The sequence below is a fragment of the Lutra lutra genome, chromosome 16 (assembly GCF_902655055.1).
Source record: "Lutra lutra chromosome 16, mLutLut1.2, whole genome shotgun sequence".
NCBI lineage: Eukaryota > Metazoa > Chordata > Mammalia > Carnivora > Mustelidae > Lutra > Lutra lutra.
Window position 1 is genome coordinate 3,000,288 of NC_062293.1, and position 24,949 is coordinate 3,025,236.

The 24,949-nt window shown below is 62.7% G+C and overlaps 2 protein-coding genes across 6 annotated transcripts in view; both read left to right on the forward strand.

Moving 5' to 3' along the window:
- LOC125087533 (uncharacterized) overlaps positions 1 to 2,370 on the forward strand; it is a gene marked incomplete at its 5' end in the record, with an annotated part of 360,005 nt that extends 357,635 nt beyond the window's left edge. Inside the window, 1 exon segment of the mRNA XM_053447808.1 lies at positions 2,242 to 2,370.
- RBFOX3 (RNA binding fox-1 homolog 3) overlaps positions 1 to 24,949 on the forward strand; it is a 79,050-nt gene that overhangs the window by 35,716 nt on the left and 18,385 nt on the right. For all 5 annotated transcript variants that reach the window (XM_047707850.1, XM_047707854.1, XM_047707849.1 and 2 more), the window contains exon 2: positions 21,468 to 21,722. In XM_047707850.1, coding sequence (XP_047563806.1) covers positions 21,468 to 21,722 — 255 coding nt within the window. The remainder of the gene's footprint in view (positions 1 to 21,467; positions 21,723 to 24,949) is intronic.

Here is a 24,949-nt window from a genome sequence, read left to right on the forward strand (position 1 = left end):
CCCTGGCGGAAGAGTGGGCAGAAGTATGGGTTCGTAGACCCCTTGGCTCCGCGTCTCACCCCGTACCTCACTGCCCTGTCCCACCCGGGGTCTGTCACCTTCATGTACTTATCCCCTAGATTGTACTCCTTGGGATGCCAGGAGGGGCCTGATGCAGGGGTTCAGGGAGGGGCCAGCACTCTTGTGGCCCATTCTCAGACTGGCCCCTTGGTAAGGCTCTGGGAGGCCCCGGGGGAGCCCTGACCCTCCCCAACTTAGAGCCCCAGGCGTCCCACACCTGCCACGGGCCAGTCTGCACGGAGCGGGCAGCCTCTCCACCAGCCCCCCGCCCCACCCACACATGGCCCTGTTGCTCTCAGAAGCCCAGTGCACTAAGGGCACTGCCCCAGTCAGGGGGTGATCCCCCGGCCTGGTCAGTCCTTCTGTGGTCAGCAGGGTGGGGGGGCATCCACAGAGAAGGGGCAGCTCGGAATGGAAATTCCATTAGTGTTCAGCCATGGGCAACAGGGCCTGTTCAAAGAATACATTCAATTAAAAATTGATTTCTCAGTGTCATCTCCACCATAATGAGCCCCATCCAGACCCCTCCCGACCGTCCCAGATAGTGCGGCCCTCACCCGCCCAGCCCTGCCGGCCCCCTGGCCTCCGTGCCTTCATGGGGACAATGATGGGCTGCGGGGGCCTGCGTCACCAAATCGGGGAATAGTTGCAAATGAGGTGCACGGGGCGTTTTGTTCAGGGAAAGCATCACAGCAGCAAATCTGTCTTTATTTACCGTGAGGTTGTGTTTTCTGTGTGGCTCGGGTTAAAAGCTGCAATATTTAATTTCCCTCGATCCAGACAGTATCTGAAAAGCATCATGAAGTGAAAAGACCACTAGCATTTTGCCTCCCCCTCTTCCCACAAACTCAGGCCCCGGCAAGCGCCCGCACCCCACACGTTCTGCTCCCAGGCGCCCCCGTTTCTGGGCTGTCCTTCTCTTCTGGCTTTTCCCCACAGTTCTCTGCCTTCCTCTGAGGTCAGGCAAGGGAGGCTGCGCTGGTTCTCCAAAGCCCCTGGGGCATCTGGGCAGTGGGATTCCGGCGGCACAGCTCGAGGTATGGGGCCAGGAGGGGACACGGCACGTGCTTTCCACTCACCCGCGTTAACCCCGGCCCAGCCGGGCCCGCTTGTGATTCCTGTCTTCCCACAAGGAAGCAGAAGCCCGGAACAGTAAGGGACTCCCACTACTCCGGATCGGGGCTCAGGCCTGCTGGACCCCAGTGCCTGGCTATGGTTCCGCTATATTTGGAATTCAGAATGCCCACCCCACTCTGCTTCCCTCCTGACCCTGACCTGCTGATTTGCCGTGTGACCTCGGGCCCCAGGTTCACCCTCTTTGAGTCTCTATAAAAAGAAAAAAAGAAAGAGAAGAAACCCAGCCCTGGCTACCTGTGATGTAATTGCAAGTTGAGAATCAGGCGCCCAGGAGACACCCTTCCAGCCCCCCCGCCCCCAGACGGGTCCTCTGCCTTCTGCCCCCGGCCTGCGGCCTGCTCGGCTGTGGTCCCCAGATGACTCCTGGCGGCAGACAGAGCTCCCAGCGGGCCACAGCCTTCCGCACTCAACCATCCATTGGCCCGACTCTAGCTTCCTGTTTGTTCAGGTTTTTCAGGTTTTGGTTTTGGGTTTCTTTTTTCCTGATTCGAGCTACACTAGGAGAAGATACATCCATTTTTTTTGCTCGTTAGTAAAGGACAGTGTCTTTCTCCCATTCCAAGCCCACCCCAGCCTGCCGTGGTCACTGCTCTGGGGATGCACGACCTCATCTTTCTTGTTTTCATCTGCATTCACGGCTGATCTGAGCCACACTGCTGAGTCCTGGAGTCCCCCACAGCCCGAGAACAGAGCTGCATCCCAGACACTACCCAGGACCTGACTTCCTCCAAAGCCTTTCCTTCACTGCCTTGGTCTCTCCCTCTGTCCTCCTGGCCCTCAGCAAGGTGCAGCCCCAGCCTCCCCTATGGGCACCCTGGGGTCCTTTCGTCACTCAGCAAGAGGCCCTCAGCATTGCCTAGGGGGACCCATTGCCAGCCACGGCCAACAGTTCCTTTGAGGGGATAAGCCGCCCCCCCATGGTATCTGTTTGTGGTTCCTAAAGACACCTGCTTCTGGTAGGCCTTGGGCAGAAAAAGAGTTCTGGGTCCGAGGAGTGAGGGAAACAGCAGGCTCTACACAGTTAAACACGTCTGTTTCCTATAGAACGTCTTGGGGACTTCTCCCAGGAGCCTGGAGTTCTGGAGCACGTGACCTGGGCAGTACGGGTCCACAGAAAGTGACTGGAGTGTGGGTGAGAGATGCCGTGCCTCTGTGAGCTGTGGGACCTGAGCCCTGCCTCTGAGGGCCTCAGTTTACCCATCTGCACAAATGAGGCTGGTGACGTGGCCTCCTGGGGCCCCTGAGAGCTTTCCAGCGGATATAGACGAACATGCCGGCACCCGCTGTCCGCGCGGGCATCTGGAAATGCACGTGTGTGTCCGGCAGCGGGCTGGTGGTCTGGGCCTTCCTGGAGATGCCTGTGGAAGGGCTTTGCGGCCAGCGCCTGGGGCTCAGGGCAGTGGGCCGGAAACAGCCCCGGGTACAGACGCCGGAAACTGTGGTGTGTGAGCGGCGTGACGCCGAGCCTTTCCCCTCGTCTGGGAGTTGGAGACGTGGCTCTCAGGTGTGGGGAGGAGCCTGCTGAGGTAATGGCAGGAAGGTTCTGGTACAGGGCTGCATGTGGCCATCAGAGCGGGGTGGGCAGAGCCACCCTTGGGGCTGCCAGGACCCTCCCAGGAGGCCCCCAGCTGGAGAAGCCCGGCAGGGACACGGGACAGGGGACTTGGAGGGCATGCTGGGGATTGTGGAAGGGCTGTGCTCGGAGCTGGCCCTGTCACTTGCCAGCAGGGGGACCGCAGGACCCTTACTCGCCTTCCTTATCAGGAGCGTGGGGTTAGTGACACCCACCTTGTCCAACTGGGATGACGAGTCAGTGAGACATCCTCGCCAGTCCCGAGCAGTGTGATCCTTCCTCTGTGTCATCCCTGCCGAGTACCCTGGCCTGCCCTGGCCACAGCCTCTCCGGGCTGGCACCTGGTCCCAGCTGGTGCCATTTCTGCCTGTGGGAAGGTCTGCTTCTGTCCGAGTCCTGGCCCTCAAGGGTTGTTCTGTGCCATCCCACCCATAGAGGAGTCAGAAGGGCAGCTCGTCCCCCTCCCTGGCTGTGGAGCAGTGGCCTCTGACTGCCCAGCTTGTGGGTGTGGAGTCCAGCGTCCTCGTCAGCAGGAGAAGATAAATGTGTTTAATTCAGGGAGCTTTTCATGAGCCAATGAAAGGGAGTAAATCATCCTAGGCCCTGGAGCCCAGAGCTGGCGCCTGGTGGCAGTGAGGTAGACAGCCACCGGGGCCAAGTGGCAGCCAGCCAGGGTCACTTGGACCACAGGTGGACCTGGGGACCTGGCCATCCAGGGTGCCGGGCACCCCCAGCCAGCTCTTCTTCCAGGGGAGGGCAGGAGATGTCGGCCTGACGTCTGCTGCCTGTGGTTTGGGTTCGGGTGCCTGTGCCCTGTGTGTGGGAGACGGGAGCGTGGGCATGGGTGTGAGCGCGTCCCGGAGCGGGACCGCGAGAGCTGTGCTGTGTGTGCGTGTGTGTCAGTGAGGTGTGCATGAGGGGCACAGAGAACCTGGACACGGTGCGACGCGGTGTGTGGGTGTGCGTGAGCCCGGGAGTGAGCGTGCCCACTCTGAGAGCCAGTGCTACGTGCGTGCCCCTTGAGTGTGTGTCGTGTGTGCACGGGTATGCTCACGTACAGGCATGTGCCGCGCCTTGGACTGTGCCCTGGGCGCCCCTGCGAGCGTGCCCTGCGTGCATGTAGGAGCGAGAGTGCCGGCTGTGCGTGCGTCTGTGTGTGCAAGCACGCATGTGCACACGGCTTCTGGGGAAGAAATGCTCAGAGATGGAGTTGTCAGCCCCGAGTTGACAGGCACCATCAGCAAAGTGCAGCGTCGGCAGGAACAGCCCGGCTGCCTCCATCACCCGGGAGGAAACGGCCCCACTTTGTGCTGAGGAGGCAGACTGTGGCTGGAACAAAGCAAGTGGAGCAGACCCAAAAACTTCATTAATTAAAGAAACTCGTTAATGAGGGACATTTAATCAGCTGCAGATTAGATCCGTGCCCGCTTCTTCCATGAGCCAGGCGCCAAGCAGGAAAGGAAGCCCGCCGGCCTCCTCCACCCGCCCGCGCCCTCCCTCACGCACCCCAGGCCGGGCGCAGGCAGCAGGGGTGCCCCAGGCCGGCGGGGGGCTGCCTCTTAGGATAGCCTGCGCCAGGGCAGGGGGACCGGGGGACAGGCGTGTGGGTGGGTGGGTGGGTGGGTGCTCACAGGTATGTGGAGGCGTGTTCCCGCAAGGGGTGGTGGAGGGGGCGTCGGGGTCAGAGACGCTTGACCGAGTCTGGGTCTGCCTACCCCCGTGCCCCTGTGGCAGGATCAAGAGATGCGTTTGGGTCTCACTGGGTGGCAGCTGATGGGCAGAGCGCAGGGACACTGTTAGATGCCCTCCAGTGCACAGGACGGCCCGCCCCAGAGGATGAGGTGGAGAAGCCCTGCCTGGGCCGCTGGAAAACGCACCTAGGGAGGCAGGTGTGCGTCCGCATGGCTATGGGTGGTCTGTGCACGAGGGAGCGTGTACCTCGGGGGACACCAGGGGAGGCTGGGTCCCTGTTAGACCAGGAGAAGGCTGGAGTGGGGGCCTTCAGAGGCCCATGGGTGGGTGTGTAGGGCCCAGGCCCTCAAGGCCAGTCCAGATCCCCCAGGAAAGTCCCCACTTTGAAGTGCGTTTAGAGACTTGTGTGCTGGGGGTCCAGGGCTCTGAGGACAAGGACCCCTGACCTGGGGCAGCTATCTCCTGGGAAGCACCTGTTGCACACGGGCTGCCTTGGGCCCCCCATTCAGGCCCAGGTGACAGCTGGCACAGGTCAGACCCCCGCTCCCAGGGATCCCTTCCCGGCCCCTGGCCCTGGGACACAGCTGTCAGGCAGGCCGCACACCCGCTTACACCCTGTACCTTAGTCCTGACTGCATGTGCAGGGGCCTGGCTGCGGGCGCCATCCGCGGGGCGTGGCACTGCGGGCACCGCCTTCCAGGGGCTCCCTGGCATGGGTCCCGTGTCCCGCTACCCGGGCAGTGTGAGCCCAATTGCCCTGGTGGACAGAGCCTGAGTAGGGGAGGCAGAGCCGGACCCCTGGTGGGGGCAGTAGCCACCAGCACGGAAGGTCCCAGTCCCCGGTGCAGGTTGACCCCCCCGCCCACCGAGAAGTTGGGAAGCCTGGGGACTTCTTGGACAGGACTATGGGCCTTAGGGCAGGGACTGTCCGGTGTGAGCAGTCACCACCCCCCTGCCTCCTTCCCCAGGGCTGCCACCACCACCCAGCTGGCCTCCTGGGGAGCCCCAGCCCCTCACCTGTCCTTCCTCGTGCGTCCCATACTGTTGATGGACGGCAGGTGAGCTGTGCCAGGCAGGCCTGTCCTGGAGCCATGGGTGGAGCAGGTGCTCAGAGGACCAGACAGGTGAAGGAATGAGGTGCTGTCCCCTGGGGGGACCCACCCGATTCTCAGACTGGGACCCTCAGAGTCTCTCCTGAGTCAAGCAGAATACCCCCCATCCTCACCTCGGCCCCCGGGGGTTGGGGGGGGCCATCTGGGACTCAGAAGCAAGCCCCTGCCCTGTGGCACCTATTCCAGACTCACTCTGTTCTGGCGCCCCGGGTGCCCACACACAGCCAAGACCCATCCACGGCCACTCTCCCCTGATGCTGCTAAGCAGGTGGGTGTCTGCCCAGGGGACAGGAGCACCCCCCCCCCATCTCCCGGTCACCAGGACCAGGCCTCCCGTCTCTAGAGAACACAGGGCCTCCAGCAGGGCGTGGAACATGTCCAGGATCCAAGCAAGGGCACCCCTCCTCGCTGCTTGACCCTGGCCTGGAAGCTCTGCAAGCATCAGCTCAGGCCTGCAGACCCCAGCCTGGGTCCCCGGAGCAGGAGCTTGGGCTCGAGCTCGGTCAGGGCACCAGCAGAGACGGCAGGTCCCTTCCATGGGACACCTGGGGTTTGTGATCTGTAGTAACAATTCTTCTGAGTCACAGATTCTGCGTCGGGAGAGCCGAAGGGCCGAGAATCTGCGTTTCTAACTGCCCCTGGGCCAGGCGATGCTGCTGGCCTACTGGCCCGCGCTCTGGGACCTCACCATGTCCAGGCACATAACCTGCATTCTGTGTCATTCTGTCCACACCTTGTCTCCCTTCCTAGGGACACTGCACTGACCCCCAGCTCCCAGCTGTCCCCAGGGAAGAAAGGCCACCAGGGGAGTTATCCCAGCTGACAGATAAACCCACGGTTCCCGAACCAGATCCCCGCAGGTGTCTGGCTGTGAGGCGTGTTATGTAATTTTTGTTGCCGGGAAATTTACCTTCCTAATTACATTTTGTGAATTTTCATTGAGTGTGCCTTCGCAGAGTTCTCAGTAACGAGGGGAGGGCACATGGGAGGGAGAGGGGGATGTCTAGGACCCAAGGCCACTGGGCACAGACTCTGGGCTACACCCAAGGTTGTGTCCTGCGCACCCCCCCATCCGCCATCTGCACCCCTGTCTGCCCACCTCATGTCCGGGGTGCTGTGCTTAATATCCTGTTCCACTTGCTACATGAGGACCACGGGCCATTAATAATGCTAATATTCCTTAATGAATATGCAGGAACCAGACCCATGGGCATAGGGGGCTCTTCTAGAGACGCAGAGCCAGCTGCCCCGGACCTCTGAGGGGAGTGGCTGGGGGGTTGCTCGCTAACACTTGGGGTCAGCATGGGTGCGCTCTTGGTGGTCCTCCTGCTGGGGGTCGCCTTGACAGCTACCCAGTAGCTCTGTCCTCACGAGGCCCTGGGAGGGAGCTATGGCCCAGTGTTCTCTCCACCCCACTGAGGGGAACCTTGTGCCCACATGCGCCCACCACAGCAGCATCTCAGAGGGCCTCAGGGCAGGATGATGGAGGAGCTGAGCTTGGAAGGCTTCCTGGAGGAGGTGTTTGATCGCTTCCAGGACAGGGTAGGATGCTCCTCCACTCAGCTCCCCTGTGCAGTGGGGAGAAGCCAGTGAATGGATCATCCCAGGGACACAGCACTTCCTTGGGGCCTGCACCCCGCCCCCGGCAATTGAAGAGGGTCCCTGTGCCCAGAAGGGTTTGCTTTCCTAGTGCCAGTCAGAGCTGGGGGGCCCTTCTCCCAATCTCAGAGTCGCTCATCTCCCACACCACTTCCTCCTGCTCTCAGAGGGGGGCCCATGAGCAGCCGTTGAGAGCCACAAAGGGGCCATGCCCATTGCTTGGGGGAAGCTGGACTACACCTGCTCCCCCAGGTGCTCCTGCAGGGGCAGAAGGGGGGGCTCTGCAGAGGGACCCCCCAGCTGACCAACGGCATCCCCCAGTTCTGCCTCCAGATGCTCAGGCAATCCTGGCACTCCGGCTTCATGCGCTGTCTCCTGTCGACTGTGGTCCTAGCCGTCCGCGCAGGGGAGCGCCTGGCGCCTGCTGCCGTCTCTTCACTACGTGTGCGCACACACCCCAGCCAGGTTCAGAGCACGGCAGAGCCCAGGACATTTGTAAATAGGGTGAGGACCACTGCTCACTGGAGGCAGTCTCTCCGCCCTCTCGCTACGCCCCAGGGCAGTGCTCGTTGCCCCCACTGCCCGGCCTCCTACAGAGACCCCACCTGGGCTTGGTGCCTGAGGCAGACCCCAGCTGGTGATGGAGGGCGGCAGGGGCGGGGCAGAGTCCCTGGCCAGCCCAGCAGCCTGGAGCTCTACATGGACCCCGGAGCCAGGACTGGTTGGTGGTGTTCTGTTCTGGCTTGATAGACAGTCCAGGGTGAACCCACCTCCCAGCATGTACCCTCCACCGCCGCGCGGCCCTGCTTCCCAAGCCCCATCAGCCAGACGGCCCCTCGCTGATTCCCCAGGCGGTGGGGAGCCCGGTGGAGGTGCCGCTGATGGGAGAAGGCGATTTATGGCGCCACATTATTTATGATTTGTATGCAGTGGGTTTGGAGGGAATTACGGCTTAATCGTGTGAAAATCCATCCCTCCCCTGGGGCTTTTCAGCGGGGTGCGTTGGGGCTGAGTCTGGACTGAGGGTCTGTGGGGCCCGGCTGCGTGGCCGGCTCCATTCTAGGGGGTGGGTGTGCGGCATCTCTTGGCCCCTGGGGCCCATCATGGCCAGAGGTTCTTCCTGGTTCTTATTCCTGAACCCCCTTAGCATCTGGACCCCTTCTCAGAAAATGGTCTCAAATGCCTACAGTGCATCGCCTTAAAAGGAAATGATTTTTATGAAAACACACTCATTGAAAGTGAGAAAACTGTAAAATCTTCTCTGTGGCTTCTTTCCTACTGGGCGGCATAACCAGGCCCGGGGCTGGTGTGCTCACCACCTAGTTTCGGAGTTGGGGTGAGCATGTCGGCCACACACGCGGAAGGACCCGGGGTTCCAGTGGGGGCGGCCAAGTTCTCAGGGACGCCCAGGCCCTGGGCTTGCAGCCGCCTTTGTGGACGGGGCAGTGCCAACCGCTCTGCTGCAAGATGGCAAGATGGTAGGGTATTGTTCCGTCCAGAGTTCTTGCCCCCAGACAGCCCGCTCCCAGAGCACGGGGAGCGGGCAGGGAGCACACGACAAGCACACACACGATAGGGAGCACAGAGCGCACGGAGCGGGCAGCACGCTGCTTTGCAGGCACGAGGCTGGCCCCGCAGCAGCTCTGGGCCGGCACCACCAGCTTTCACAGCGTGGATGCAGAAGCCTGACCACAGCAGGGAGACCAGAACAAGGGCCTCCAGACTCCCCAGCCCCGTGCCACGTCCATGGAGAGGCAGGGTGCCCAGGACATCCCAGGGGGATGGACCCTCGTGCTGTGGGCTCACTGAGAACCCAGGCTGGGCCCCCACAGAAGCCTCGTGTGTTCTCTGCAGGGGTTGGGGAGGGGCGCTGATGGTGGGGCACGCTCCAGGCTCAGACCTTGCAGGTTGCCCTGGTGACCTGACCCCAGCATCCTCGCCACCATCGCTTGCCCACAGCCTCCAAAGTGCTGATGAGGAAGAGGCTTGAGAGTCTGCGGGGAAGCGAGTGGCTGGGAGCAGTGGGAGAGGAGACACAAACCAGGGTGTGGGGCCAAGATTCGGGCAGAGGGCGGGTGGTGGGGCCAGCAGGAGCCCCGGCGGGCCGGCTCCTCGTGGCCCAGGGGAGTGGCAGAACTTGGATTCGAAAGTTGCCAGGGACTCAGGGACTTGGGGGCTGCCCCTCGGTGGGGTTCTGCCTGAATGTCTCCTAACGTCTCTCTCGGCCTGGGGGGAGCAGACACGGGTGTCAGGGCAGCCTTGGCGCTAGACCCCTCCCAGAGAAGGAAGGAGAAAATGAGGAGGGACCTCTGAGGACCAGCGGCCGCAGAGCCCTCTGCCAGGCGGCCCCTGGATGCAGGAACACGGAGTGTGACGCGCTGTCGGACAGGCCTAATTAATAACGGATATTGACGTGGCTCCCGGGGGACAGAACGGAGTGGATGCGGGGGCGGCCACTCAGGTGGATCCCCCCTCCCTCCCTCCCAGCAGCAAGCAGTGCCACCCTGCTCCCTCTTCCTTCCAGCCCCCCACCCCGACCTCTGCTCTCCCACCACCCCGCCCCCTGCAGCCCCTGCCCCAGCCCTGGGCAGAGCCCCCATCACGCCTAGCGCCACGCCTCTGGCCTTCCCCAGACCTCTTGTGTGGACAAGGAAGGTGAATCAGAGCCCCGGCCCTGCCCAGGGTCTCCAGAGGCCTTCCTGCAAGTTGTCCAGACTGAGGGAGGGAGTCTTTTCCAAGACTGAGGGAGGCTTCCGACGCCTCCAGGCAGGCTTCCCGCATCACCGCACACACCCCCACAGCCACTTGTTAGCCACTCACCTGCACGCCGCTGTCTCCCTGCAGGGTGGGGAGGGGAGGGCCCACCCCGATGGAAGCGGCAAGCTTGGAAGCTGGGGGCACCCCAGCTGGTGGCTCAGTGAGGCTGATTTCTGTGACACGGGACAGAGCTTTGGGGTCCCGGGGCAGGGAGTGAGCACGAGGGGCTGTGGACCCCCTTCCAGGCTGTGGGTGGCAGGCGCACTCCCGTCTGCTCCCATTTGGAGGGCGGTCCCTACGGGGTGGGCAATGTCCCCTGGTTCCAGAGTCCGCAGGGCCTGGTCTCAGATCCCGGCTCCGTGTGCACGGGGGCGAGTAACCTCCACCGAGTTCCTCCCTTGGTGGAGAACACCCGTTCACAGATGGCTTGACCACCCCGTGAGAGGACATGTTTTTACTGCTTAGCACAATGCCGGGCTCCTGAACCCTCTGCGGATGGCTGTCGCTCCCCAGATCGTCAGTGTTACTCAGCATTTCCCAAACACCTGCCGTCTGCCTGAACTGTGTCAGAGCTACGAGTCCTGAAGAGCCCTTGCCCTCGGGGTCCCGTGGTCTGGACCTCCACACACCCCCACCTCTGAGGTTCTGGAATATTCCGTGGGCTCTGGTGCTGAAGCATCACCCCCACCCCATTTGCCCACAATGTGATAGCAGCCCAGCTCTGCCCTGAGCCATACCGGCACCGCCTGGACCAGCCCATCACACCTCTGGGATAACGTCTTGAAGGACTACAGGAGGGAGGCTTGAGAGTGCCCAGGAGCGCAGTCTCTGCATCTGAAGGACGGGGTGCAAGGGGGCTGGGAGGGGTGTCAGATGGAGATGGGGGCTGGCCCTGCCCCCCAGGGCTCCCAGGCTCCCTTTCCCACTGCTAGGACCTGGCCCTCCCCCCAGAGTGCCTGGGCTAGTTGGGGGCACTTGTGTTCCTGTCTGGCAAGGACACTCTCCTGCTGCTGCCTGAGCCCCCAAAACTTGGGGTCAGGAGCCCACGAGCTGTGACAACGGCCTGTTTGAGGGCTGAGGGAGCAACTGAGTCAGAAGGCAGGATCCTGAGTCAGGGACCAGGCCCTGGGCTGTGGCTGTCCACCCCCTGCCTCCTGCGTCCGTCACCCCAGCTGAATCCTAGAGCCGCCTGTTCTTCCTCTCTGGGGTGGTGGCAGGACCTCGGAAACTACTGGGACAGTTTATCTCTGTATCAGTGCCCCCTCCCACGTGTGGGGAGCCCCTCTGTGCGTGCTGAGCTGCCTCCCAGAGCCCAGCTCCTGCTCTCAGGTGGCCTCCCAGGAAATTTGAACGTTAACGTGAGCCAGACGCCGCAGAGAGGCTCATTGGCTGTCCCTGCAAATCACGCCATGAATTTCCTATGCAGTTAATATAGGGGGGCCTCCTTGGGGGCATCTGCTTCTGCCGGTCTCCACGCTTCCTGGCGCGCCCCAGGCAGCTAGCACCTGGCACCAAGTGGGCCCTCTGTGCCTATTCGACCGTCATCCGAGTTCACCGCGCTGCTGCTCCCGTCCCCGCTGGTGGAGGTGCAAGGCAGCCCTGCCTGCACTTCCCCCCAGGGTCCCTTTCTGGAATCCTGCTTGTCATGGGTCCTGGGCCCATCTCCACCGTCCTTGGAGACCTCCAGAAACCCTGTGATGCTCCCGCCTGGTGCGTCTGGAATCACGGCGGGACGTCTTCCCCGGAACCGAGCGCCGTGTAGTGGGAGCGGAGCAGAGCTCTGGCGCGTGGGCTCGCCGGGGATGGGAGTCAGCGGGCATCTGGCCTGTTCCCTTGACATCATCGCGGGCCTGGCTTCGTCTCCGTGCCTCTCTGAAATTTCATCTTTCTCCCCAAAACTTCACTTTCTAGCAGTTAGCACATTAAAAAGAGAAAGTAAGACCGTCCCCTCCAGTAAAATTCTCTGACGTCTCTCCCACTCTTGCCCCCTTCCCCCCGGTCACCCTGAGCGTCCAGATGCTCTCCCATGGCCCTGTCCCTGCATTCTCTCCAGTGGTCCCCTCGCTCCATGAGACTCCCTCCTGTGGCCCCCGAGCCAGCCTCCTTGGGCAGACCCAGCCCGTGAGGGCTTCCTTCTCAGCAGGCGGGTGTCTGCCAGGCCCCCCAACCCCCGAGAAAGGAAAGGTGCTGTAGCCAGGGTGACGGTTCAGAACACCGGCCTGGATTCAGATCCAAACAGAGCCGTTTGCCTGCGTCCCCTGAACCGTAAGAGGGGAGCAGCCACGATGCATGCCCAGACCCGCGCTGGGGAGGAACAGGTGCGGCCGTGCCAGTTCTCCGTGCCTCGGAGGGTCGGCCGTGGGAGAGCAAGTCCATGGACAGCAGTTGGTGCAGGCCCCAAGGCTGAGCTGGGCGCTGGGTGGAAGTTTCCAGAAGGCGGATTTCAGTTCAGTGCGTGGAAGAGCTTTCTGGCAGAGCTTTTCCAAGACTGAGGGAGGCTTTGCATTAGTCGTGAGCAGAACCCGGTGGGGGCACCTGTCGGGGAGGCAGAGAGAGGAGAGTCCCAGTTTGCCTAGCGGGCCAGGTCGCGTGTCGCCCACAGTCAGAGACGTGAGCCACTGGCTTGTGTGTGCCTGGGACGGCGGGCCCGGGCGGGGGGTGGGGAACCTCCTTCCAGGCTGGGAGGTCAGAGCCACGAAGTCCGTTGGCTCAGCTGTCATTGGAGGCTTTGGAACTACAACCTGCTGCCTGCCAGGGGTCAGCCCCAGCTCAGACCACCTCCCCTTCCAACACTGATTCTGCACGGACCCCGGGAGCGCTAGGGGCCGGCTCAGGAATGCTCACAGAGGCTCTCTGGACTGGAGTCTCCTGGAAACCAGCCCTCCTGTCCTCGTGGCCTGTGAATTGTCACATGCTGCGTGCCTGTGGACACTGTGGCCCGGGCTTGGGAGCTCGGTATCTGTCCGTCCCACCATGGTTCCAGCTTCCGGAGGCGTGAGCCGTGGCATCTCCAGGACCCAGCCCTGGGCCCCTCTCCCCACTGCCCTCTGCCATGTCCACGTAACAGCCACTCCATGCTGCAAGTCCCTCACGCCTCCTGCTCCCTCGCCACGTGGCCTGTGGCCCGGGTCCCCTCCGTGGGATGCAGCTTGTGACCCCCAACTCTTGGATCACCAAGAGTCCCTGAGTTTGTAGGACTCCTGGGGCAGCAGGCCCCACTGGCTGCCAGTGTGGGGCTGGCCCCAGCCTGTTCACCTCAGTGTCCTGGTGCCAGGGACATATCAGTGTGTGGCGCGTGGCTGTGACAGGGAGGGTCCAGCGCCTCAAGGCAGGGACCCTTGTACGAAGTGCGGCGGGCGGGTTACACCCGCACAGTTTGGTGGTCTGTGCCCAGGTCATCCCGCCCCGCCTGCTTCCGCCCTGTCTGGAAGCCGGCTTTGCCCAGAGCGGGAGAAATGGCTCGTTGCCCAGCCTCTGCCGCCAGCCTCCCCACTGCAGCCTGGCATGTGGGCCCTGGGCATGTGGCGCCCTCCTTCCTGGGGGTGAGGAGTCCAAGAGCCAATTAGGCTGATTGTTCTGGAGGGACTGTGAGCAGGAGGAGCCAGAGGGACTGTGTGGACAGAGGAGTGGGGGGGGGGCGGGCTCCGTCAGCTGCCACTCTCCCCTCCCCTCCCCCCTGCTCGCCTGGCATTCTGCCAGCCCATCACAGCACCTCACCCTGGGACCCTCACCCTGGAGGACGGGAACACACTGGCCGAGGGACCTGGGAACAGGCTGGGGTAGGGCACACTTTCGGCCGGGGGTGTGGGCAGACATTTGTTGGGGGGCGGTTCTTAGCTCTAGATCTTAGAGATGAAGATGAAGGGTCCTCCTGCCCAGCCTCTCCTCTGGGCAGACAGGTCACTGTCCCCTTTCCACAGACCAAGAGGTAAGGCTGAGCCCACCGCCACTCAGAAGTTGAGGGTCCTGGTACCAAGGGCAGGGCTGCAGAGTGCGGGGCCAAGACAAGGTAGTTGGCCAGGGCAGGGGTGGGGGGGTGAGCATCCCTGAGAGGCCGGCCGCCCTCGCGCCCCCCCCCCCCGCCCCTTGCACAGCTGCCTGCCTGGTCCGTTCTTCCACATCATCAGGATCCAAAAGGCGATCAGTGGCTCCCTCGCTCCTGGGACGGTTCCAGGCGACTTTACTTACAGGGAGAGTTTTCAGCCGTGTCTGGACGGTGGGTGGAGGGGCCCTGCCGGGGACCAGGCAGGACCCCAGAGCTGGTGGCGACGGAGCTGCCACCACCTCCACAAGGGGTGACGAGGAAGCAGTGAGTGGGACCGAGAAGTAGGCAGGGTCCTGGAGCAGGACCCCTGCAGAGGAGGCCCAGTCCCCGTCGGTCCAGGGCAGAGAAGCCTGAGACGGCCTCCCAGGGAGTAAATACCCCAGACCCACTGTCCGCCCTCTGGACACCGGAGACCAAGGAGTGCGGTACACACCAGTCACCCTCCGACGAGGGGAGAGCCGGGCTGGCTGGACGGATGGCGGACACTAGGTGAACACTAGGACACTCAGAGAGCCCCAGCCACGTGCGACACCTGCCTCCTCGGTGACCCTTTGCCAGACGTGTGAACATGGATCTTTCTGGAACTTACCACCTTCCAGCATCCCTTGCTGACTTCGGGGAGGGCCTGGCTCCTGCCGGGTGGACGCGGGCAGCACCTGACCCAACTGTAAACGCAGGCGGGGCGGGGGGCTCTGTAAATGCCGCCTGGGCTGCCTGGGCTGCGTTCGATCTTGCTTTGCTGGGCGTCACGTTCAGCATCACCTCCGCGCCCCGCCATCGGCCCCAGCGCAGCTCCCGCGGCCACACCGCCGAGTGACGAGCGGGTCGGGGCAGTATGCTGGCGTCGGACAGGTGCCTCTCCAAGGACAGACCCAGCCCTGAAGGGTAGATCGCGCCGGTTCCCGGGGCGTAAATGCTCCCACTCTGGCCGATTTCATGCTGCCAACATGAGGCCACCAAACCTGGAGCTGGAAGAGACGCTCCCTGCCGGCCTCATGAGCCAGAAGGAGCTGGAAGGGGCCAGTGCCCACAGGCCACCGTCCTCCTCTTCCAGACTCGCCTCCCGCCGTCCCGCCCCTGCTTCTGAAGTTGGCAGGCATGCCTTAGAGGGTGGGGGTGGGACGGGTCTCTGTGCTCCCCTGCCCCGGGACCCCGGGCAGGCATACAGCTCTCTGTGCCTCCGTCCTCCCTCCGTAAAAATCGCCGTCACAATACCTGCCTGCGGAACTGTGCCCGCGTGGGAGACGAGGGGGCACGACTCCACGGGCACGGGGCGGGTGGGCTCAGTCTCCCGTGGAGGCCTGTCTCCAGGCTTGCTGTAGGGACTCCGTGCTGTGGCCCTCGGGGCACACGTGGCACTGTCAGTGACCGCTGTCGCGGCACGGCCACTCATCCACTAGGTGCCCGTCCGTCGCAGTCCGGCTGCACGTCCATGGCGCTCGGGGTGTTAGAGATTCAGCAACAGGAGGGACAGGAGGCAGACAACACATGCTGGCCGCGTCGGGACTCTGAGATGGAGAAGGGCAGAACCGGGTCGGGGTGGGGAGCGCAGAGTGCGGCAACCCCATTTTAAGGGGGCCTCCCTGATAAGGTGTCACGGAAGGAAGGGAGACTGCCATGAGGTGTGTGGGAAACAGCGTTCCTGCCGTTGGAGCAGCCAGGGCAAAGTTCTTGAGGCCAGAACTGGACGTGCAAGGGGCAGCGGGGACGTGTCCCGCATAGAGCACTCACGTGGGATGAAGTGGGATGGGAGGGCCCAGGAGGAGGGCGTCAAGGTCATGCAGGGCCTAGAGACCCTGTTGGCACCCTGAGTTTACTTAGAGAGGACTGGTTGTAGGGGCTGAGGCAGAAGCAAGAAGACTGGGGGAAGTCATGGGGGCCAACCCTAGCTGGGAGCCGCGAGTTGACCAGGTGGTTGGATTCTAGGTATGGTTGAAGGCAGAGCTGATGGGACTTCCTGCTTGATTGTTTGAATGGACGAAAAGAGAGGTATCACCCCAGATGTGGGCTGAGCACTGGCCTGTGGGCAGGGGATGACCTCAAGAGAGGCAGATTTGATAGGGACAACGAGGAGGGAAGCAGAAGTCCCCTCAGGGGTAAGTCAAGCTCAAATTATGTATTAGGGGCACAGACAGCGGACAACAGTTTGAATTCTTGGGGGAACCCCAAGATGGAGACACCACTTGGGGGTGGACAACACACAGATGGTATTTTTAAATTGAGACTAAGAACCTTAGCTCTGGCCGTAGAAGAGAGGGTCCAAAGCCTGGGTTTGGGGGGCCTCCAACATCTGCGGGTTGGGGAGATACAAGGAAGCGGAAACACAGACGTAGAAGGAACTTCCGGTGAAGGAGAAGAACCAGCACAGTGTGTTCTGACCAAACTGAGAGAGGAAAGTGTTTGCAGAAAGAGGAGTCAGTGCCGCTGAGGGACCAGGTCCGGTGAGGTTTTCCATGTGGCAGACGTGGAAACCTTGACAAAGGTGGTTTCAGGGAACAATGGTGCCAGGAAATCCAGTTTGGAGTGGGCCTAAGAAAGAGCGGGAGTCAAGGAATCGGAGGCTGCAGATTAAGGCAGCTCGTCCCAGAGACTTGGTTCTGTAGGGAAGCAGCGAATGGGGCGTGGAGGCTGACGGGGCTGTTGGGTCCAGGAGGTTCTCCCGCACCTGTCACCGGAGAGACTGCGGCGAATCGCCTGGGCTGTGAGCGTGCACTGGTGAGAAGGGCGGGGCTGTAGGACACGAGGTGCGCAGGCCATCCAGTGAATGGGGACATTCTCCTCTGTTTTCTGCAGAAAGCAGGAAACAAGGACTCAGCCATACCGCCCTGAACACGCCCTGTCTCCTCTGATCTCCAAAGCTAAGCAGGGTCGGGCCTGGTTAGTCCTTGGATGGGAGGAAATACGGAAACTGCTTCGGTCAGTGGTCAGTGATCTCAAGTGAGTCATTCAGGGTAACTTTGTTTTTTTCTCCGGGAGTGTGGACCACGGAGTGCAGTGGCAAGAGCTGGATCTTATTGGTTCTATCCAGAAAATGTTGCGATAGGAGAGAGGAGTAAGTTTGTAGAGGCGGTGGGATAATGACTGTTTGTGTACTCCTCTATTCACCTGTCTACCCATCCATGCCCCCATCCACCCACCCCTTCACCCATCTACCCATCCATCCATCCATCCACCCATCTACCCATCCATCCATCCACCTATCCATTATCCATCCATCCACACATCTATCCACCCATCCACCCATCCACCCATCCATCCACCCATCCACCCATCCACCCACCCATCCACCCATCCACCCATCCATCCACCCATCCACCCATCCACCTATCCATCATCCATCCATCCATCCACCCCTCTACCCATCCGTCATCCATCCATCCACCCACCCATCATCCATCCACCCATCCATCCATCCACCTATCCATTATCCATCCATCCACCCATCCATCCACCCATCTACCCATCCGTCATCCACCCATCCACCCACCCATCTACCCATCCACTCATCCACCCATCCATCCATCCATCCACCCATCCACCTATCCATCATCCATCCATCCATCCACCCCTCTACCCATCCGTCATCCATCCATCCACCCACCCATCCATCCATCCACCCATCCATCCATCCACCTATCCATTATCCATCCATCCACCCATCCATCCACCCATCTACCCATCCGTCATCCACCCATCCACCCACCCATCTACCCATCCACTCATCCACCCATCCATCCATCCATCCATCCATCCACCCATCCACCTATCCATCATCCATCCATCCATCCACCCCTCTACCCATCCATCATCCATCCATCCACCCACCCATCCATCCATCCACCCATCCATCCATCCACCTATCCATTATCCATCCATCCACCCATCCATCCACCCATCACCCACCCTTCACCCATCTACCCATTCATCCATCCATCCATCATCATCCACCCATCTGTCATCCACATATCCATCATCCATCCATCCATCTACCCATCCATCCATCCACCCACCCAGCCACCCGTTCATCTGCCTATTTGTCCATTGGTCTGTTCATCCCTCCCTCCACCATCCTTCCACCCACCACCCATCTCTGCACACATCCACTCATCTGATGTGCGTTGAGACTCTTCTGAGTGTCGCAAAGTGTTGTGCTGAGTGCAGGGATATGGGAGCAGAGTCAGCGAGTGACCCTCGTGCTCTGGGAATTTCCAGTCCCCTGGGGAGCCAGACATGTTCACAGGCTGCTCTGAAACAAGGCCAGCTGAGACGAGCCCCAGCCTCTCAGGAGGAGTTTGCTCGGCTCATGCCGCAGAGCTCAAGACTCTCTTCCATTCTGGCCTCAGCAGACCAAGGAGAAGGAAGAACAGGAATGTGACAGCGCTGGCTGCACTGCCCTCTCTGTGTCAGGCACTTCATGCCCTCAGGTACCCCTGATACCCTCTGCTCTTCCATCCACGTCTGGTCTAGGGGCCCTCGGTCCGAGCTGCACAGCGGAACCTCATGGGAAAATTTGGTTGTAAATCCACTCAGTCGCCCCGGGGAGGGGTCCAGGGATGGGATCGGCAGCCAGGGTGCAGGCCACTCAGCTGACCAACCACTCCCAGCATGGCGTGAAGGAGACGCAGGGGCAATGGCCTTCTCCCCCAGGACCCACCAGATCACACTGGCTAGCTTTCAGTCTGCATTTCCTCTGCCTGGGCACCGTGATGACCTCTTGCAATGAGGGAATTTGTTCAAAGAGGATGAATGGTCACCCAGGACCACCCAGTGGCCAAGAGGAAGGCCTCCCCATGTATCCCAGGCTCTGACTCTATCCCCGGGCTGTGAAACCTCATGCCCCTCCCCGGCCCCCTGTGAAGGGCCACAGTCGTGCGTGCAGGAGCAGAGGGGACTACCTGAGAGCTAGGCGATCTGTGCTGCTGTCCTGCTTCTTCTGTATCAGCCTGACGCGTCGCTCAGTCCCTGTGCCTCAGTTTGACCAGCTGTGAAATGGGGATATCGATCGCCGGGTGGGTTGGAGGGCGATTCCGTGAGTTAGTGTGCAGAAAGCACGGTGTGCACAGATGTGCTGATTTATTATCCTGTCCCAATGGCCCTGGATGTCCCATCTCACAGTTGCCTCCTGCCCACCCAGACCCCTTCAGACTGGGGCATCGAGCCCCAAACACACCGCCCTCGTGTCCCGCCTTTGTGTTACAGGCTCCCTGAGTGTCTGGGCTCTGGGGTCCAGCCCTGGGAGCCACTGCGGTGGGAGTGGCTGCTGTCACTAGTCCTGAGGGGACCCAGGGGAGAGGGTGCGGGGATGGGGGTGAGAAGAAGCAGATAGAGAAGAGCCCCTCCTTCCTGGACATCGGAGCGGGGAGGGACGCGGGGGCACCAGAGAGATGTGAGTTAGTGAAGGTTCTAATCAAATATTTATCAGTTAATTGATCTCTCGAGGCTGCTGACAGCGCCGTCTCCCTTACCCGGGCCTCCTCCTCTTCCTCCTCCTCCCTCCCACTTCCCTCACCCCTTGTCCTGGCCTCCGTCCATACCAGCTTGGGTTCCCCTCCACCCTCACCAGCTCCCACCTCCCCCGAACTCACCTCTTCTCCCACGCACGTTTGCTAACGGTCGGTAATGGGACTTTGTGGGCGACTTTGGAGCAGTGGGGGGGAGTGAGGTCCAGCAAAGGGTGTGCACTCCCAAGCCTGTGTGATGCACACACGTGTTTCCCTCTCACTGTCTGGAGCTCAGATGCTGCCCCGTCTCTTCAGGCAGAGGGTGGGACAGAATTTTTCTGCTCGTGAGGCCACTGCTGATTGGGGTCAGGGGTCACCCAGGAGCTAGGGGCAGTGAGAGCAGAGGCTGGAACTGGGGTTTTAAAGGGGCTGGTCTCCTGGCAGAGAGTTGGCCTCGGGCCTCCTGCCAGCAGGGAGCTGGGCAGGCAGACGGTCGGTTGGTGGGGGCAGGACCCTGGGCCGTAGGCAGGAGGCCCCGCCTGGCTCCCGTGCACATTCACCAGCACCGTAGGGAGGCCGGGCCCCTCAGGTCACCTCGCGCTCTGGGCAATTGTCTGCATTCGCTCCCGCCCAGCGGAGCCCGCAGAGGCCGGGGCTGCCCGTCCTGCTCCACTCCCCCGCCAGAGCCACGGGCCTGGTCCCTGCCCCCGTCCAGACACCCGGAAAACAGCTGTGGGCCGGCTGAGGAGTAAGGATGAAGACCAGAGCGAGGCCGGGCGTGTTCTCTGGAACGAGCCCCCGTCTCACCGGGGCTCGGGCAAGGAAACAAACCTCGAAACGGGCCCAGGCCGGGATGACGGGGCCAGCGCGGGAGGATGCGGGGCTCCTCGGGGAGATGTCAGGAAGGCGGCCGTAAGGGCAAGCTGTCTGTCTGCGCATGGGTCCGTCCACACTGGGGAGATACTCAAGTGAGGGATGGCACTTGTCCTTCCAGATGCTGGGGACACTCTCTGCCCTAAGGACACCCTCGGAAGACCAGAGGGTACCTCACCTGCTCAGAGGGGCTGCAGCAGACCCGCCTCCCCCCTGCAACCGTCTGTGTCCTCAGTGGGGAGCAATGAGTGGGAGAAGCCAGAACCCACCCACCCACATGCCGGCAGCATGAGGACCCTCGCCCGTTCTCTGGGGCTGAGGGGCTTTCTCCCGGGGCTACGTCGGGCTTCCCATGGGTGCCCAGGTGCAGGAGGTCTGGGGTGCAGGCGAGAACCTGCATTGCCGACAAGCTCCCAGGCGAGGCTCCTGGGTCCAAGCAGCCCATGGGAAGAGCCTCTGCCCTGCATTGTGGCGGGGACCCTGCCCCAGGGCCCTGGCTTCTAAAAGTCCCTGGGGCAGCAGGCCTTCAGGGACGGGGTGGGGGCTTCCAGAGATCCGCTCGGGGTGTCTGGAGACAGCCGGAATCTTCCATACCCCACAGACAGCATCTCTGCATCAGGGCCGTGATGGGGGCCCTGTGGTGCCAGGCTCCCAGTTCTGTGGGATCAATTCTTATCCTCTTTCCCTCAGGCTGGGAAGGGGTTCTCCTTCCCCCACTTTACTGATGGGAAAACCGAGGCTTAAAACCTTCATAAGGCAGGAGGGAGGAGGCATGGCTCTGAAGGAGACGAGAGGGACCCCGTGCTGCTGAGTGCCGACCGTGTCTCGGCGGGATCCGCGTCTCCCGGCAGGACGGCTTCCCCAGGGCTCACCGTGGGCAGATACCGGGCAGAGGGGTGCACAGGGTCACACGGTGTTATTTCTTACAATTGCATAAGCTTAATGTGGGTTTGACAAGTATGCATCAGGGGTCTCAAGCCCTGGGCCCCCCAGAGACCCCCATCCCGGCAGGGCCCTCCAACAGCTCAGATCTGGTGCCTCATGTCGGGGAGGCCCCCCATGCAGAAGGCTTGGGCTGTGCTTCTGGAAACCACTGCTGGGCCCCTGAGCTCTCGGAAGGGGGCAGAGGGTCCAGGCCTGCCAGCCGTCTAACCAGCCCACTCTCTTTCCCTCCGCAGGGCAATCAGGACGCCACGGCTCCGCCTGAAGCGATGGCCCAGCCCTACCCCCCTGCCCAGTACCCCCCTCCGCCCCAGAATGGCATCCCCGCCGAGTATGCGCCCCCGCCTCCGCATCCCACTCAAGACTACTCCGGCCAGACCCCGGTCCCCCCGGAGCACGGCCTGACCCTGTACACACCAGCACAGACCCGCCCCGAGCAGCCGGGTACCGAGGCCAGCACACAGCCCATCGCCGGGGCCCAGACAGTGCCGGTGAGGGGCCCCGGGAGCCCACAGCAGGGAGTGGGCCCGCCCAGAGGGGAGGCGCAGCCGGGGCAGGGAGGGGCTGCCGAGGGAGGGGCTGGAGGGGCTCTGGGGTGGACGGGCAGGTCTTTGTGGCCTTGGAGCTGTTCATCGGACACCGGCCCCACTGAGCAGCGGACCCCCCCTCACATGGGAGATGGAGCCTCCCGGCTGGGCAGCCAGCACCCGTCCCTGCGAGGTGAGGGGAACGGCGAGCCCAGGGCCCAGGTGTCTGCCCAGGCAGGGACAGGGCGACGGGAGAGGAGGCTCCGGGCCCCTCGGGCGTCTCGGGTGGCGGGCACGGCGATCGTTTCTAATCACTCGTAATCTACCTGCTTGGCTGCTGTCCAGTCACAGAGCCTCACTTGTGCGGTTGTAATGCGGTTCCAAGGAGAAAGTGCTGAGCCGCTCGCTTCTCAGAGGAGCGTGGCCAGCGGCAGCCGGGGGGGGCTGGGGGCGTCCCACGAAGGCAGCCCCCCCTGGGGTCCCGCAAAAGCGCAGCCGGCCCCACCCTGGCCCTCCTCCCTGTGGCCGTCTGCACGTGCCCACCCCTGCCGCGGCTCCCCGGCTTTGGGAGCTGGCCCCGCGGGCTCCTCCTGGTGCGGGCTGGCCAGGGCCGGGCAGAAGGCCAGCTCATCCCGTGCTGCCCAGGAGCGGTCCGGCCCCGGCAGCCTCCCGATGGGCGCCCCTCCCCGTGCTCCCTCAGCCTCCACCCCCCACCCCCCATCCCCCCGTCCAGCCTGGCTCCAGGGTTGCCATGTGGACCCAGATACCACCCACCCTCCCGGTGCGGACCGCAGCGCCTGCGCTGCCCGCTGGGGTGGAGACGCTCGTGTGGGGCCCAGCCCGTGCCCTTCCGCCCTGAGTGGAGTGCCACAGCTGCATCAGACCTCTCCACTCCCCACGTCCCCATGCGGGGTGTCTAGACCTGTGGACGCCCCTGCCCCGGGGTTCCGGGCCATCGACCTGGGAGCCAAACCATCCATTCCTTTGGGGCCGCTCTGCTTCTGCTTCCTCAAACCCGCAACATGGGTGTGCTCAGAGCAGAGCCAGAGGGGCTCGGCGTGACCGCGTCATGGCTGGTGGACGGTCTCCTTCCAGTGGGCCCTGGTGGACAGTCTGTATCCGCCCAACCTCCCATGACATGGCCTCCTCACGAGCAAAGGGCGAGGCCAGAATTCACCTGGATGGAGCGCAGGAGACCAGGGGGTCAGACTGGCAGGGGCACGGATGGGGACCGAGAGCGAATGCCTGCACCCCAGGAACGGGCCGGGAGGCCTCCCTGACACCGGAGCGCCACGTGCGGCCAGGCCACCAGGAGCACCGTCACTCGGCCGACAGTCGTGGGGACCCTGCTGCGTGCCACACTGAGCCGGCACGGGGGAGCACAGGGAAGAGAGCGCCGGCCCTGCCCTGCGGTGGTCACCACAGCCCACCCGTCAGGGACGTGACAGTCAACAAGGGGCCAGTCGCGGCCTCCCTGCCCGTGACAGAATACGGGCCCTAGAGGGGCTCAGGAGTCCCGGAAAGGATTCAGCCCCGCTGAAAGGGGGGGTCTCACTTCCGGGGCCAGGCGCCTCCCGAGGAAAGCGCGGGCCCAAGAGCACCCCAAGCCTGGCCAGCGGGGCCGCCTTGACCTTCCTTTTTCCAGCCCAGGTCTCTTCGAGTCCTGGAAGGGGTCAGGGTCTGGGGGTCTTCCATCTGGGGACACAGAGGAGAGACCGTTCCTGGACATGTCCCGAGGCCAGATGGTCCCCCGCTGGTGTGGCTGCTGGGGACGCAGAGTTCGTCAAGACACCCGGGCAGAGACGGCCCCACTGGACGGCGTGCGCGCGCGGAGCCTGGATGTTTACACAAGCAGAGGCGTCCCGCCTCGGGAGGAGCTGGAGGGGGCAAGGGCACCCCAGCCTGCTCAAAGATGCCAGTAGCCACCTTCTTCCCAAAGGCACTTCCCAGTGCTCCCAGCTAAAAGCTCAGCACCTCCGCGCTGTGTCAGCTGCCCCACGTCCGTCCCATCCTTGCATGAAGACGCCTCCGCTCACTGAAGCCTCCCCTTGGTCCTCCTCACCCATCCCGGGGTCCAGAGGGGGGTACAGGGCACCCTGGGGTCTGGACAAGGGAGTACAGGGCAGCAGGCAGTGCGGGCTACGGCCTCTGTCCAGATCTGCTCTCTCCCAAATGTGGATTCTGCTGGTCATCGCAGTGTCTCTGCAGGAGCGGCATGGGCTGCTGAGGGATCGGGCCCTTCCCGCTACTCTGTGGGGCCTGGGATACCGGCTGGGGCCGCCTTCCCAGAGTGCTCATCACTCAAGGTCACACAGGCCCCCTGCAGGTGCTCTCCCCACCCCTGTCCTCCCCGAATTCTGGGACAGCCGGTGGGGCTTCCGCACTCAGAAACTACTCCCATTGTCCGCCTTGCCCTCTGTGCGGTGAGCCTCCCAGGACCTGTCCCCTGGGCTGTCCCCTCTCCGGCTAGCAGGCACTTCAGCCTTCGGTCCCCTTTGCACGTGGCTCCTGGAGCTGTCAGCAGGGGGAAAAGGGTGGGCTGGGGTGGAGTGCAAGGTGGAGAGGCTGATGTGTCCCCCCCCAGCCCTCCCCTACCCACCCCCTGCCTCCACGGGTGAGACCAGCCCTGTGTCACCACCACCACCCTGGCCAGGGGCAAGCAGACGACACCCTCAGTCAGTGCGAGGCCGTAGGGGGCTCTTAGTCTGTCGTCCAGAGCAAAGTGGGAGCACACAGCTCTGCCCAGGAGGGGGCTGCCCGTTATGACGAAGGCTTCGTCATAAAGCAGCAGATCGAGGCCACAAGTGTAGATGGCCTCTCCCAGACCCACCGGCCACCCAGCAGGGCTGAGCCATGTCTGGGGAGCAGTGGACAGTCCTCACATGAGTCCCCAGGAGCCTCTGGGGGAGCAGGGGTGAGGGGCTGCAGAGAAACGTTTCCAAGAGTCGTTTCCTCTTATGTCCCATCACCAAGATGAGGCGTCCTGCTGCCAGTCCCCCCGCCGGACCCTCCGGAACCTGCCCAGGGCTCTTCTGGCCTCTCCCTGTGCTGAGTGAGCTCAGGGAGGCCCCGGTGTGGGGGCTGTAGGCTCCTCCGACAGTGGGGGTGCCCTGGGCACATCTGGACCCTGGTCCATGAGGGGTCAGCTCCTGGCCTTGAATGGGGAGTGTGGGGGGATGTGATGGCTAGGG